This window comes from Podarcis filfolensis (assembly GCF_964270895.1).
Source record: "Podarcis filfolensis genome assembly, chromosome: 8".
NCBI classification, from domain to species: Eukaryota; Metazoa; Chordata; class Lepidosauria; order Squamata; family Lacertidae; genus Podarcis; species Podarcis filfolensis.
This window is the reverse complement of record NC_139611.1, coordinates 51,070,267-51,086,999: the sequence shown is the minus strand read 5'-3', so window position 1 is coordinate 51,086,999 and position 16,733 is coordinate 51,070,267. Positions and strand designations below refer to the sequence as shown.

Sequence of the window (16,733 nt, the reverse complement as noted above, 5' to 3'; positions counted from 1 at the left end):
ATAAAATTATGTCTTGGAGGTGGATATTGGAATTCTCCTTGCAATCTTTTCCCTGCTTAGTGCTCCCCCACTTGTCATGAAAACAGAAACTATTCAGCAATTATCTCTGTGGTTGATGAACCACAACAATTCTTGTGAACTGTCTGCCTCTTACAAGAATGTGAAATTAAGAAAAGAATGTGACAGCCACTCTTTAATTGGATCTATTTTTAAAATTTTATGGGAGTGCCTTGGCACTCGCATTGGGCTCCACTCACAATCCCATCCCAGTAGGATATCTGTAAGAGATGACATGGAAAAGGAGGTTGTGGGAACCGGAGTCAATCACACACACCCTTTGCCCCATCATATCCAACATTCCTGCAGGAGCACAGAAGTGGTACTTACTGAAAGCAGTCCCGTTCTCCTGCCACAGTCTTCAAGTACTGCTTAAGGGAGCCACAGAACTCCCCCAGATGCTTCTGGGAAACTGTCATCTCAGTTCGTACCAAAAGAAGATACTAGAGTGAGAGGGAGAGAAAGAAAACCAAAGTGAAATGAATCTTCACATAGTTGAACCTTGACTTTGACAGATATACTTTGCTTTGGAGAGCTGGTGCAGTAGTGAATAAGAGACTAACAGTGCAATCCTAGCTATGCTTACACAGGTGTAAGTCTCACTGAATTCAGTGGTGTTTTTGTTCCAGGTAAGTGGGGTTAGGATTGCAGCCTTGGCCACAATTACAAATCAGAAAGACCTTGGTTCATATCTCCCCCCTTGCCCTGAGCTCACTAGAAAGTTTTAAGGAACCGGCTGTCTGTCTTGACTTATCTTTATCTAGTTGTAAGCCTTACAACAACTCTGTAATGTTTGATTGCTTGAAAGTCCTATACAAATGCTGCACACCAGCATCCATTTGGTACATAGGATTGTATTCCAAGTAGAACAGACCCATTTGAATAAATGGTTCTACATTAGTCATATCCGTTCATTTCAATGGGTTCACTCTGGGTCTAGCTAGCAGTGGCTACAACCCACAGTGCTCACTTCCTGGTTGCTACAGGAAGTGTTCTGTCTCTGTTGCAGCTACCTCTGTCTCCACAGCCAACTAGCAAGACCCCAGGTAATAGGGTGGGGGCCCTCCTCTTCTACGCTGCATGCCTGGGACATGGAGAATAATCAAAGTTGACAAACGAGTCCATCTCATGCAGCTGTGTGCCAAGTAGTGTCACTGTGACTACATCCTGCAATACAAATGAGATGCGGGCAAGGAAGTAAGAAGGCAGTGATTTCTATTCTGACCTAGATTCATCACAATTAGCAATGCTTCCATGCCACTGCAGTTCAGTTTCTGCGAAATACATCTCACTGTCTGTTATTCAATATAAGATACATAATTGTTTACATAACCTACATTCGCTTTAATGTAAAGGGAATGTGAAAACATCATTAATTATGTGTTGTTTGCAGGCTTAAAACACAACAATGATGTAAACGAATACTGATTGTATTTGCTCAACTGATTTCTCTTCCTGACCACAAAAAAACCAATGTGCAAACTGCAGGGATTTCTGCTTCTTTTTCTATTTTTGTTGGAATTCCTCAACATCCCTATTTGTTGGTTAACATATTTGTCATCACTCAACCCCCGAGTCCACCCTGTCACTCCTTCTGCCCCCTCCCTCTGGAAGAAAGAGCCATCTACTGTCAAGAAGACTTGACATACTGGGTACCTATCTTGCAAAAAAACCAGTGACATAAATATGAAAGGAGGGAGAGAATATACAGAGAGAGAAGATAGATACATTCTGGGTTCTCATCATCTCATGTAATTTTATTATGCAGATTTGCTTTAAAATTGCTGACTTTATATTTTAATGCATTTTGTCACTTGTTTGTTTTATTGATATTTTATATTGTTTTATGTAAATGCTTTTATCTTTCTTTCTCCTCAAGTTATACTCTGTTCTTGTTCAGTTTACCCAGTAAAGTATTATCACTTTCTTTAATCTCTGGACTCCATCTGTGTTACTGAAGTTAATAACTACGTAAGAGAGAATGACTGGTCCAAGCAAGCTTCAGACCAGTGTGGGGAATTTGAACCCTGGTGGCTCAGGTAATGGTCACGAATACCATACTAGCTCTGAAATTCCAAATGTTCAAAAACTATGCAATATAGGAAAGAGGATTCCTTCCTCCCCCATTGACAACAACTGCCTCCAAACATCAAGCAGTGATGAAGTGGAGCTAATGAGAAGTCATTCTTCAAATACCATCATCTTGTATTAGAGAGCTACACCCCACCCCCATTTGCAAGACGAAGGTAGATGGATTTTGAATCTTCCCTTACGAAGTCAAAATACACCCCCCCCCCGACCCTGCCATGAGATACCATACAAAGGCACTCTTGTGAAATGCAGGCAAGCTATTTTCAGGCCCTATTTTCATACTCGAGTTGCTTTTTTAATCACAAGTGGCTGGATTTGATTAGAAAAGCAATCGCCCCGGTTAACCTTGCTCACAGCTGGAACCAAACAGCAAAGCTTGACAATGAATGCAGCTTGAAACCATGTCACTTGTTAATATGGAGGAAATGTGGGGCCCTTGATAGGGCTCGCAGGGTGAAGGAGAGGCAAATGTGGCCCAAGACATTTTGCTGTCTGAGGCAAAAGACAAAATGGCATCCATTCCACATACAAAAGCGAAACAGATTGACAGCTGACTCTTGCAATACGACACACATATTGGATTTGGATTTGATATCCCGCTTTATCACTACCTGAAGGAGTCTCAAGCGGCTAACCTTCTCCTTTCCCTTCCTCCCCCACAACAAACACTCTGTGAGGTGAGCGGGGCTGAGAGACTTCAGAGAAGTGTGACTGGCCCAAGGTCACCCAGCAGTTGCATGTGGAGGAGCGGAGACGCGAACCCGGTTCCCCAGATTACGAGACTACCCCTCTTAACCACTACTCCACACTGGCTCCCTGTCCACTACCTGCTGCAGGTGGCTGTCTTCTTCTACCTTATGGTGGGCCTGGGGAGATAGAAGGCAATAAAAGGAGGCCTGTTTTCTTTTTGCCCTCCCTCCTCCTTCCCCGACACTGCAAATTCCTCACCAAGAGGAGGCTTGGAACTGAGATACATATCAGCTCAGGTTTAGAAAAGTCAAATGCCTTAATTTAGGGAAGAAAAAAAACAAATCCCTAAATTTCTATTCCCTTTTCCCTTGGTTATTTCCTAGGATTGTTGTTACGTTAATCTTGAAAATTAATAAAAATTATAATTTATAAGTCAAACAAATTAATGGAGGGTAAGCCTATCAACAGCTCCTAGCCACAGTGGCTATGTTCCACCTCTGCAGTCAGAGGCAGTATGCCTTTGAATACCAGTTGCTGGGAATTTGAAGAGTTGGAAGGGACCCCTGGGGTCATCTAGTCCAACCCCCTGCAGTGCAGGAATCCAGCAGGGCCCTTATTACGCTCTTAGTTTGATCAAGTGCCAGAAAACTAGAGCAGAGTTAAATCTCCTGCACAGCGATGCCTAGCATCATTATGAATCTGCTTCTAGCCCATACACATGCAGATTTTGTTCTAGAGGTGTACGAGCATTAAGATGTCTGCTTGTATGCAGGGGTGACAGGTGTCCAGACTGTCTATGCGGGAGGGATTTCTGCACATACAGGAAGTTTAGGTTTGCACACGTAAAGTGGGTTAAAGGGCTCAGTTGTTCTAGTGCACCAAATCCACTTTTGTAAGTAGCAGGCATTTGCAATTTGGAATGCGATGGTGGAATGGATTCAAAGCGTAGGATGAACAAATGGGTAATAGGCAGACATATAAACACCCTGTAAGCAAATCAGGATGAATGCCTTATGTCATGTAACTGTCCTGCAAACAGAATGAATGCTCAATGAAGACTGGATATAATCTAACCACTGCATAAGCTTTGTGCAAGCAAATCAGGATACTTGATTAATAGATTGTCTGGAGGGAATCAGGGACAGGGACTTGCTTAAATCTTTGGCACAAGACTTTCAACGGCAGCACATTCTCCAGGCAACAGCTCAGTTCACACAACAACAAAAACAGGATCTCTGAGCTAATCTTTTCAAACACATCTGGGACCTGTCACAAGGAATCAGTGGGGAGTCCCTGGCAGGTAGAGGTTGCATTTTCAAGGCATTTTATGCATTCAGCGTGCAATCAAGGCTTAGCCAAGTGTGACAAACATGTCTCTTATTTGTACTGCTCTGCTCTGCAGAGTCAACCAGTCCTGAGCTATAAAGCATTTCCCTTCAGCAGCTTGGAGGAGAGTCAAAGAAAAACATGAATGCATCTTGTGCGCAGTCTGTAAATAAAGCAAGAATGAATCTTTTTTCTCAAGTTGAAAATCTGCCTGATTAATACCACCCATTAATAATGGATCCACTCCTGCTAACTGCCGCCAATTAAAGATAGTGCACTCACCTCACGGTACACCAATTACACAAATTTCTACAATTTACCACAGATTATCTAGCGGGGGACTTATGTGAGGGAAAACTTAATGTTTTAGAGTCTCAGGCAGGAGATGATTAAACAAACAAGAAAAGTTGTATTAAACAAAAAGAAGTTTATGAAACGAAGTGGGTAAGGAAATGTGTCCTTTCAGGTAGAAGTTAGCTTATTTACTTTAACTAACTATAAGATGTCTCAGGCTTAAACAAAGTATTACAGGCACAACTCTTCTTAAACTTCAGTTAGTAAAAATCTGCTGGTACACATCAGGTAGATAAATATTCAGGTTTCCAGAATAGATGGTAAAATGCCTAACTTAGTTTCTGTCACTTAGATATTACAGTTAAATACTTTCAACACCATACCTCTTGCTTCACAGCTTAATATTTTGGTTCATGAGCAAGGGGCACTTCTTCTAGTTACTCACTCTCTTAACCATCCGACACCTGAGGTCTTCTAAATGCTATAACAGACCCAGGGGATCACCACACCCCTGGTTACTGGGTTGGGAGCCTTCAGTACTTAGACGAACTCTCCCCTCCTGGCTATACTGAGACCCAGGTAGCCTGTATCCCCACCAGACCTCTCTCTCCCGGTTCAGTCACATCCCTCCCAGAACACTCCTGTCTGTATACCTTCTCCAGACACGCAACCCGGTCTCCCTATCCAAGCTGCGAGGCCCTGTCCTCTCGCTATGGATAATCCCCTCAGTGTGGATGTTTAACTTAACTCCGAACCAGTTCTCCCTGTCTCCCAACCTGAAACCTGTCTAACATCTCAAATCAAATCCTATTCCTCTTCTCAAACCCAGCCCTATCTCTCATCTTAAATCCAACCCTATCTAACTCTCTCCCTTCAGAAACTGTTCCTTTTATTCTTCCCCCTCCCCAAAGTGCTGTTCCTCCCCCTCTGTGGCTAGCAGACTCTGTAGCAAATCAGAGAGAGGCTCCAGCACTCTGGTGGAATTCCAGGGGGACGGCATCACCAGACTCTGGTCTGGCTCTGCTGTCCGTCGCAGCATCTTTTTTCTTATGATTCTGCAGTATTTACCATTTTATAAAATTCAGCTGGGTTTTGCTTGTAGCAGAGACCAGCTGCCAAAGCCTGAGATCTGATCCAGCCACCTCTCTATAGTTTGTGAGGTTTCAAAAGGCATTTCCCGCAGGCTTCAAAACACATATTTGCCACTGGGTTGCAATATTTAGCTGACTCATCCATTTGGCGATTGCACCCGTATATGTTTGCAGACTGGCCACTGTCTTTAGATCAACTAATAGTGTGTTCACAATTACAATAACAGAATCAAAGACTTTTAGAGCTGGCAACTGCAGAGTCAAACCAGAACACAGTATTATGAATTGGCCTTAATGTTTATTTATTTACCAGGCTACTGCTAGATGCGGAGGAGAAATGTGATTCATTTCTCATATTACAGGCAAATCTACCTAACTGGCACTTTCTGCAATAATATGTGAGCTGAGAGACAGCCACCCTGGGAAATTCACCCTCCTCTGAATTTTGCAATACAGTTCTCCAGCCAAGTAATGTGTACAAAAATGCAGGTACCAAGGTAAAGTGTGCATGAAAAAAAAACATATAGTGGTGGAAATATACTTTGCAAGAATGGGTATGTATGCTAGGGGAAATTGCACATAAAAATGTGTAGTGAGATCATATGACATCTGCACTGGCTGCCAATTTGTTAGCAGGCCAAGTTAAAGGTTTTGCTATTGGTCTATAAAGCCCTTAACAGCGTGAGACCAGTTTACTTTGAAGATTACCTTCCCCCATCTGTGTCTACTCAACTACTTTGATATGATGAACTGGCACTTTTACAAGTGTCACTCAATATTCGTTCTGCACGGGAAAGGATCCATTTTTCAGTGTGGCAGCACCTATCCTGTGGAACTCCCTGCCCATTGACATTGGGCCTTTGCTGTCCTGTTTTCAGTGTCTGCTAGAAACATTTTTGTTTAGAGAAGATGACATGTATTATAACATGCAATTTTATTTTTAATGCGCGTTTTTAAGTGCTCATTTCATCTGTTTTTAGTTTTTTAGGTGAACCTTTTCTTTAACTATTGACTTTTATCAACAATTTTATTTATGTTAACAGCTTAGACTGAGGTTTTTACAATTAAGTGGTATACAAATTCTGTTAAAAAAAACAAGTTTCTCCTCCAGTTTTAAGAAAGTTGGGACCTGCTTCCTTTCTCGAGGGGTTGCAAAAACAGCGAATGGACCATATGGCTGAGATGGCGTTTCATGTTGATATAAGAGGGGACAGCATGTGTTGGACAACCTAGGATTCCACAGGAGGGGAAAGCTCATTAGGCCTTCCTCCTGGCTTGCATAAAGAAGAAATGACCTTTCGAGTCATATTTGCAGCAGATGGAGGTCTAAGATGAAGGGGTGGGGGCAAACGCCCCTCCCCATTCTGGTGATTTGCATATGTAAATGCATTTTATTTCCTGAAGAGAGACAGGAACTTTTTTGAGTACTCACTGTGCAAGCTGTGTTTTCACTGTCTGACAGTCGCTGATGCAGGTCAAACCAAAGAGTCTGTAGTGGGGAAAACAATTTTTAGAAAGGTTAGACGCTTTAGTAGTGAAAACCCCCACCAGAAACAACAAAAATCAGCAAAAGCCCCCATTAGCAGCTGTGTGGCATAGGAGTTCACATGGAACAGAGCTTATTTCATATACAGACTAGCTAACCAGAATTCACCAAAAGACATTGCAGCTAAGGATTATTCTGTATGACACCCACTGCAAGAGCCAGTGTGGTAGAGATGGGCTAATCTATCTATTTTGTTTTTCTAGGTGCCTCATCTTTTCTTTATTAGATTCAGTTCTCCACATTTCTGCAGCAATTTGATTTTTTAAAAAAACACAAAACAAAAATCCCTATGACAATTGGTCACGATTGTGCTAATTTTGCCTAATAAACACATTTTTTGTATGCAGTTTTGACTAAAATACAAACTTTCTGTATTTCTCTAATATAATGCATGTACATTATAGTTATTTTAAGCAATATATGCCTTTTCAGAATACTTCCACCCAATTATGTGCATTTTCATACACAAGGTTTGCTTGGAAAACTGCACCACAAAATTCAGAGAACTGAGCTTTGAAGGATAAGTGTGTTTCAGATAACAAGTCAATTTGAAAAGTGTGACTTATGTAGTTTCTCATTAAAAGGCAAACTAAGTCAAATTTCTCCCCCAAGTCCTAGGTAGAACAGATCATATTTCATACACAAAGTATCTAATCAGAATTCACCAAGACATTGCGACTGAAGTTTATTTATTTGATACCCATTGCAGCAATCAGTGTCATCTAGGACCAAGGCTCTGTGCTTTTTCTCCATTTCCCATGTAGTCTGAAATGGCACAGATCACTCTGCCAGTGTAGGACTTTATCACTTCATTTTGCTATATTTATAGGCTAAGCCTCAGCTGACACGCAGAGATAGAAAGTTCTGCTTCCTCTTTAATCTGTGTGATTCACACACACATGCAAATTTCACCACTTGCTACAATTAGCGAACATTTCACTCGGATTTGATTCAACGTGTGTATACCGCTTTTCCGAAAACAAAGTTGAGCTCAAAGCAAGAACAAAGCATTAGAAAATAACATCTGCATCAATTAACAGTATGTTCAACAAAATACACAGGAACATACCAAACAAAAACTAAACCAGGCACCTGTGGCCTTCCAGAGGTTGTTGGACTCTGATTCCCATCAGCCCCAGCCAGCATGGCCAGTGGGCAGGGGCAATGGGAGTGTAGCCTAGCAACATCTAGAGGGTCACAGATACCCCAGTCTAGCAATAAACAATTTCACAAGTAAAAGAATCTTAGGGCACAATTAAATTGACCAAATTCCAGAAGTTCCACCCAGTCTTTTGATGCTTCACAAGGCAAGCCTGCTGGAACAGGCCAGTGGCCCAGCCAGCCCACCATACTGCTCCAACCAGATGCTTGAGGGAAACCTGAAAGCTGGAGTTGAGCTCAACAGCACTCTGCCCACCTATGATTCCTAGCAACTGGTACTCATAGGCATAAATCCTCTAACATTGGAGACAGAACATAGCCATTGTGGCCAGTAGCCGCTGACAGCATAATCTTCTACGAATTTGTCTAACCCTCTTTTAAAACCATCCAATTGGGGAATGAGTACTATAGTTTAAGGATGTGCAGAAGTGCTTTCCTTTGTGTGTCCTGAACCTCCCAACGTTCATAAATAATAATTTATTATTTATACTGCTCCCCTCTGGCCGGGTTTCCCCAGCCACTCTGGGCGGCTCCCAACAGAACATTAAAAACATGATAAAAGATCAAACATTAAAAACTTCCCTAAACAGGGCTGCTTTCAGATGTCTTCTAAAAGTTGGATAGTTGTTTATTCTCTGGACATCTGAAAAGGCCTTCTGCCTGGTTCCCTGTAACCTCACTTCTCGCAGGGAGGGAACCGCTAGAAGGCCCTTGGAGGTGGACCTCAGTGTCTGGGCAGAACGATGGGGGTGGGTCCAGTGTTATGGCAGAGGGAGAAAAATTTCCCTATCCATCTTCTCCAGCCTACGTATAATTCTATAAATTTCTATCGTGTTGCTTCTTACTTGCCTTTTCTGTAAAGTGAAATGTCCCATATACTACCACATTTTCTCTCAGAGGAGTTGCTTCATCTCCTTGGTTGCCCTTTTCTAAACCTTTTCCAACTTTACAATATCCTTTTGGGGGCGAGGCAACCAAAACTATACCACAATGCTTAAAAAAAACCACCCCATATTCCTGTTTTTGAAAAACAACCCAAAAATCCCTGCTTTCTCTCACACACATGGACCCCAAATGTGCCATGCTACTGCATAACCTGAGTCCATTTCTTAATTAGTGGCTCCTGTAAGGGTTCGTATTTCTCCTGTGGTGTTGAGCTAGATTAAACGCCTGAGATAGATTAAACGCCTTTGCTGTGTGATGTGCATCAGAGGAAAGGAAATTCTCCCTCCTCCCTATGAATTGTTAATGTGAGAAGGAAGAAGGCTGGCATGTTTTCTGATCCAAATTCCCTAAGCTATAGGAAATGCTGCAGGAAGGGTTAGCCACGGACAGGGCCAGTCTCCCTGCGAGCAGGGAGGGCTGCGGATGAGTAGCTAGGGATTGGGGTGGGGGAGCATGGAAATTCAGTTTGGTTTGGATTTTAATATGATCCATACTTTCTGATACAATATTTCAACTGCAACTCTGTAATCCTCTGAAATTTACATTTCTCCAGATTCTGCACTGTAGCTCGGTTCTGTCTGCTCTGACAGCCAGCAGCTCTCTGGGGTTTCAGGCTGACTATTGCTATGCCTATTGAACAATGTGAACAATTTAAGGAGATCTAAGAATATCTGTCACCAAGTATTGTCTATCTTCACTTTAGCAAGGATCATGTATGCAAAAAAATAAAAGAAAAGGAAGCCAGGAAAGATGGAGAAGCAAATGGCTAATGTTAACAATTAGACTGGATAGTGGGAGACAGAAGGAACTGTGATTGGTTACATGTTACTGTAAAATAAGTTAAGGAAGAATTAAATTTTACTATTTTTTACTGATTTGCTCCATATGCAACATGAAGATTTTGTCCTTAACTTTTTTTCTACAATGTAGTTAGATAATTGTTTTGTATTGCTTATTAATTAAATTTATAAACATTTTTGCAATTTTTTTTTAAAAAACCCTCTATACAGGACTAGGTGGAGAACCATATTTGTTCCTTCTATCACCTCTTCTGAACTGGTAGCTGCAGTTCCACCCTGTCACCACTCACAATGGTGGCACTAAAGTGCAGTCACAAAGAGACAAGGTTCTCCTTGCTCTGCCAAGCCCAGGGTCCTCCTACTTCAGCCCTTAGTTGGTAACTTCTGGCACCTTATAGGAGCAGAACAGTCAGCAAGTGTCTAGGGCTGAAGCAACCTTAAATCCCTTGTGTGGCTATGCTGGGGTGGCTTTCTGCATAACCAGCTAGGCCAGGGATCTCCAAACCCCACCAAGTGCAAGTATTGCCTGCTTGTTACAGAGACTCCTTTGGAAGAGTCATATACTAGAGACCTCACAGTTATTCTTTTGTGTTGTCATAACAACCCAGGGAGAGGGGCACCTCTATAAAATAATGATCATCTTGGCCACATTTTTAGAAGCTGGTTGTCAAGGTAACAGTGTGTGTGTGTGTGTGTGTGTGTGTGTGTGTGTGTGTGAATAGGAGTCCATATTTGTGAGCTTTAGAATGTGTGTACATTTCTATGAATTATTTTTGGAACAAAATCCACGTCCTTTGCTCCTGTTGGCAGCAAGCAAATCCAGGTACCAGCATTAGAATTCATAAGGTAGACTTAGAACAGCAGGGAAGACCTCTAGCCTGCTGCCTTCATTACACCCAAAAGGTTACGCCCACCTGCCCTACACAGGATGGGATGCATGATATCGGGGTGCAGCAGGAGGGGATGGGGCTCAGCAGAAAAGATGCTTGCGGGCACTGCAAATCAGCTGCTCTGTGGTGTCTATAAAGTCCATTTCAAAGTGCAGAGCAAGACAGTGCTTTGACCTGGGCTTCTGGAGACATCTTCAAAAACCCTAAATAAGAGCGCAATTTTGCACAGTGCTTTCATCCAACAACCAACTGATGGGGTAGGTGGAGATGAAACTCAGCCAAAAGTGAGCTTGCAGGAACTGCTGATCAACGGCACCTGCAGAGCACTGTTCACAAAACCCAACCATCAGCTGATCATCGGGCCTTGCAAAGCCCGTGTGCACAGTGCTTTGTTAGACCTGGCGATCCCATGACCATCAGCACTTTGTAGGCTATGCCTATGATTGTCTATGATTGTGACGTGGGGTGATTGGACCTGTCAAACTTTGCCTGCGGGTGTGGGGGACATAACTAGCTGGCCCACCAGTCAGATCCAGCTCCACAGCTCTGAATTTGAAGGACTTCATAGAATCATATAATTGTAGATTTAGAAGTGACCCTGAGGGTCATCTAGTCCAACCCTCTGCAATGCAGGAATCTTGACATGTGGTCCCCCATCCAGTTTAAAACTATACCAGACCCTGCTTAGCTTTGCAAATGTGCTAACAGTTTTATTGCTGCACCATCCATAAAACATGGCTTCAAGACATGGCCCAAGTGAATGCAAGTATTAAAATACTGAGGGCTGCAAATAATATACTATGGATTCTAAGATAAGTTATGGTGCAGTCCTAACCCCACTTACCTGAGAGTAAGCCCCACTACATTGAGTAGGATAGCAGCAGCATGCCAAGGTTCATCACTGGCCAACTCCCATGGGGGGGGGGGCAAGATGGGTGCTTCCCAACTCTAAGCAGAATACCATTCCACCAGGAAGGGCTGAGTGGAAGAAGAAATTGATCCTCGCTCTACTGCCATGCCAACCCTGCTTACCTGCTGTTTAGCCAATGAAGTTGTGGCCTGATTTCACCCAACACTGCTGTCTGATTTGAATTATTTCCACCGCACTTGTGAGCCACAAGCATGCACCTGCCTAGGCCAATGTTCCCATATCTACCTCATCATCCCTGCCTCCCCCCCCCCCATCTTCACATTACAGCATGGAAGGAAGGATTTCCCCAGTTATGATCCCCAATTGCTTTTCCAGTTCACTCTGCCTAGTGTTTCACTCATCTTAAATTCTGGTTTAAGAAGTGGAACCTGCAAGAAAATATTGAAGCATGGAGGGTTCTCCTTCAGGATATTCCACCTCCTTCCTCCCACTCAATTTCCTATCCCTCCCCCTGCTCCCCTGGACATTTCAAAGTACACAATCACCAGGGAGAAATTCGGGAGAAGCTAATTTTGGGAGCATCTCTACCTCATCATGACCATTTGCATTTTATGCATCACTTACAACATAAAATGCCTCAAAGCTACTTAAAACTGTAAAAGCACACAGAACACAGAATCCAGAATACAAAACGTAAAAGCTAACATCAAAAAGGTGATTGGCAAAAAATGTTCATTCTTGTCCCACCCCGCAAAAAGATGAAAACCATTGATTATATTATTTAATAAAATGCTCATCCTGCAATACAAATAGGATGAATCTTACTCTACTAAAACATTATATAACCGAATGTCAGGAGCACACTGTCCTTTTTATTCTGAGCAGAATATAGGACCTTCATGGTATCCTTCAGCTTTCCATGATCTTCTGCGCACTTCTCTCTCTCTCTCTCTCTCTCTTATTTTCACAGCTTTTAGTTCTAGTTTGCTGTTTTGTATCACATTTGGGTCTTCCTGTTCACCTCTCACTTGAAGAATTATAGGGTGATATGCTTCTATTGCGTTATGCATTATTTACTCTGAGGTTTCCTCTATGCTCCATTTCCATTCCATGAGTTCCTACTCAGTACTTAGCTTGTCAACAAGCAAGGCGGTCAAGTGTCCTATTTTTCAGAGATGGTTTGCTAGAGGAGCTTTCTCTTTGAAAGTCAGTCTGCCCCAAATCTGCTTTAAAGAAAAACAACTCTAAGGAAATGGGGGGAACTGTTCTCCATCAACAGTTAGTCCCTGGGCAGCAGACTGAGCATGGGCACAATTCATCCCACTACGGTGAGATAAACTGAATTTATAAATCTTACAGTGACCACTGGTACAACAGAGGTGCAGGTGCAGGGCAGAGTTACTGGAAAGGAAAGCAAGCAAGACAATTGTGCGCTTACTCCTCATCCAGTCCATCTTCCAACCTTTATTACCTGGGGACCAAATCTAAAGTCCTGTCAGGTTTTTGGGTGCTATTGCTGTCCTGGCTTGTGTCACTAAAACCTGGTTGGGGAAAGTAGGAGGGACATGCCTCTCCCAAATGTGTCCTCCAGGTTGTGTGGTTCAACACCAGCTGAGATTTGAGGTTAGAGAGACAGAGACAGCTTTGATCTTTAGGGTCCAAACCTCCTCATCAGCTGTTGGCTGAGTTAACATCTACTTGTACCTGGTGTTGGGAACCAGATGGGTTCTGTTGGCACACCCCACTGTCTAGTAGCCACCCTGCCAGAGCTCTTGGAGATGATATCAGGTGCAGTGTTGAATCACAAGGCTGATCAGTCTGGTGAACTTTAATATCAGAGTGGTATTGTTACGAATGTCTAATAAAACTGATGGAACCACAATGTTGTTTTCGTCATGATGACACTGTCAAAATAGATTTTTTAAAACACGAGGTCCTCCTTACCTTGTTTTCCAGCCTCCCAATCAACTCTGCTAACCTGTTGATCTGAGCTTCCAAGCCTTCCTCCTTGGTGTCTGAAGAGGCTGCAGAAAGAAAGGTAGTTATGGGGCAAGAAAAGGACATCAGGCAAGAGATTGCAGACATTCTGGACCAGGCTGCAAAAGAAAAAAGTAGCATTTGCCAGGAGAGACAACAACACAAAAAGGTTTCACAGCATTTGGCAGTCTTCCTTAGCTGAATAGCTGACCTCGTATATCTCCCTTGGAATATACAAAATTGCCTTATACTAAGGTCAGATCGTTGTACCATCTAACTCAGTGTTGTCAGTGCCAGGGACAGGGGCTGTGGCCTTCCAGAGTGACACCAGCTCTCATCAGTCCCATCCCACCAGCCAGCATGGCCAGTGGTTAGGGATGATGGGAACTATAGCTCAATGGCTATAGGCTATAGGGACTGCAGGTTCCCCACAGGGCTGTAGGCTCTTCTCCTAAAACAGAACTGGCCTCTGTGAGCAATGTTTGACAGGTGGGCAGGAGTGTCCAAGGAATAATCAGGAACACATTCTAGGGCCCCTCTGCAGTCTTCCTTCACAGCTGCAGCTTGAATTCAGATTGTGGTTGCAATGAGTAGCCCTAAACATTTTTTATAGAAAAAAAAACACTACTTAGCTCCCATTGATTAATTTCCATTGATGCTCATGCAACCCACCAACTTACTCAAGGCTGGCCTCCCAGCATCTGTAGCAACACTTACCAGTCTGAAAGCTTTTCCTGCGTTCTTTGGTTACAATTCTGTTGTTGGGGGGATAATTAGGCACAGGGTTGTCGTACCAGGTGTCCATGACACCGTGGCCAGATTTACTGTGGAACTGCCTGCAATTGGAGGAAAGAAACGGATTAACACAAAATAACACATTTTTCTCCTCTTAGATAATAAATAGCTTTTCATGTTGTGAACAGCCCTGAGATCTATGGGTATAGGGCAGTATACAAATTTTAATGATGATGATGATGATGTAATGAAACGCAGCACTAGCACAGCAACTGGGCCACCAATTCTTTCCATTTCTCATTTTTACCCCCAATCTTAAATTGAGTTCTTCACATTTTCACATCAATTTGCAAATTTATTTTTAAAACTCCTCATGAAAATTCACAAACATTTGAGTGCAAGTTTCTCTTAACAGACACATTTTTGTAAGCAACTTTACCTAATATATACATTTTTTACAAAGCATTTCCCATGACATAATACATACCTGTATGTTATTTCAGCCAATGCACAATACACCTCACCATTGAGAGAAGATTGCACCCCCATTTATGAAATGCCATCCTCTTCCAGACTTTCTTATCTTATTCCTTTATTTATTTATTGCATCAATATACCACCTTTTCCTCCAAGGAACTCAAAGTGGTGTATGTGTTTCACATTTTATCCTCACAACAACCCTGTGAGGTGGGTTAGGCTAAGAGAAAGTGACTGGCTCAAAGTCTCCCTGTGAGCTTCATGGCTGAGTGGGGATTCAAACCCTACTCTCCCAGGTCATAACCCAACGCTCTAACCATTATGCCACACTGGCTGTTGACTGTTTTGGGCCAGGTTAAGACTAATTTGCTCAGGCCACTTAAGTTTTGCAAGTTGATTAGTGTTTCATTTACTCTGTTATTTTTAGTTACTTTATTTATTTGATGGTGCATTTTACAGTATATGGTTAGTTTAGGTTTAGGGATGGCTTTTTTTTGTTTTTTGGAGCTTTATACTTTCCCATGTCATTTGTTCTGAGAGAGGATGGGTTGTAAATAGTCTGAATAAACAACCTGCATCAAGACGTTAGGGCCAGATGATCAAATCCCTACCTGGATAATTTAGCACAGAGTAGCCAAAATGGTGTCCTCCAACTCCCATCGACATCCAGCTAGCATGCCCAATGGTCAGGGACGATGGGATTCAAGGTCTAACAAGATTGAGAGGGTACCACATTGGCTTCTCCCAACCAATACAGTGGTACCTCGGGTTAAGAACTTAATTCATTCTGGAGGTCTGTTCTTAACCTGAAACGGTTCTTAATCTGAGGTACCACTTTAGCTAATGGGGCCTCCCACTGCCGCTGTGCCGCTGCCGCACAATTTCTGTTCTCATCCTGAAGCAAAGTTCTTAACCCGAGGTACTATTTCTGGGTTAGCGGAGTCTGTAACCTGAAGCATCTGTAACATGAAGCATCTGTAACCCAAGGTACCACTGAATACATGAAGAACATAGGAAGAGCCCTGCTGGATTGGACTAAATTCCCATCTAATCCAGCAGCATCCTGTTCTTACATTGGTCGACTAGATTTCTGTGGGAAGCCTGCAAGCAGGACCCGAGCACAGCATCCCTCTCCACCCTTGTGACTCCTGGCAACTGATATTCAGAGGCACACTGCTCTCCACAGTGGAGACAGAACATAGCCATCATGGCTAGTTGCCATTGACAGGATTTTATCAATATGGAGGGCAAGGATAAGCCTTTCTTGCTTATTCTTGCTTACTTATCATATTGATGAGAGATGCACATCTTCACATGGGCAGGCCTCGCAGATACTGAATTATGTTTTGTTTCAAGTTTGCAGCGGCTTTGAGGCAATCTGCTAGCGGGTACATAACCTGCCGTTCGGTACTGTTAATTGCCAAGGGAACAATTTCCTGTCTACTCTCATCACCGAGATAAGTTGGTACCCTTGACAACTGGGGAAGATTGGAAAGATGTAGGAAAGGTTAAAAAAAGGTGTCTGTGGGATAAGCTGAAAAATAAGAAATGGAAGAGTGGGTGGGGGATAGGTAAAAGGATGGTTATAATAGTACTGAGAGGATATTTCATAACAGTGCAGCCACTCACTCCAGCTGATATGCCTGATGATCAAAAATAACAGTGCTTTGTTTGGTATATAAAAGCAGCATGTTGGGGGGGGGGATGTGGGTCTCTTGGCAGCTACCCCAGGGTCTCTGCAGGAAAGCCCACTCTTCCAGAAGTAATCATCTGCTTCTATCT

The 16,733-nt window shown here is 42.8% G+C and overlaps 2 protein-coding genes across 2 annotated transcripts in view; both read right to left on the bottom strand.

The window, feature by feature from the left end:
• SMPD3 (sphingomyelin phosphodiesterase 3) overlaps positions 1 to 16,733 on the bottom strand; it is a 590,910-nt gene that overhangs the window by 78,616 nt on the left and 495,561 nt on the right. The gene's annotated exons all lie outside the window — the stretch shown is intronic.
• Positions 1 to 16,733, bottom strand: part of NECAB2 (N-terminal EF-hand calcium binding protein 2) — a 162,962-nt gene that overhangs the window by 6,853 nt on the left and 139,376 nt on the right. The window contains exons 7-10 of the mRNA XM_083624970.1: positions 14,457 to 14,575; positions 13,707 to 13,786; positions 6,982 to 7,038; positions 388 to 500 (exon numbers count right to left, since the gene is read on the bottom strand). Of these exons, the coding sequence (XP_083481096.1) occupies positions 388 to 500; positions 6,982 to 7,038; positions 13,707 to 13,786; positions 14,457 to 14,575 (369 nt within the window). The remainder of the gene's footprint in view (positions 1 to 387; positions 501 to 6,981; positions 7,039 to 13,706; positions 13,787 to 14,456; positions 14,576 to 16,733) is intronic.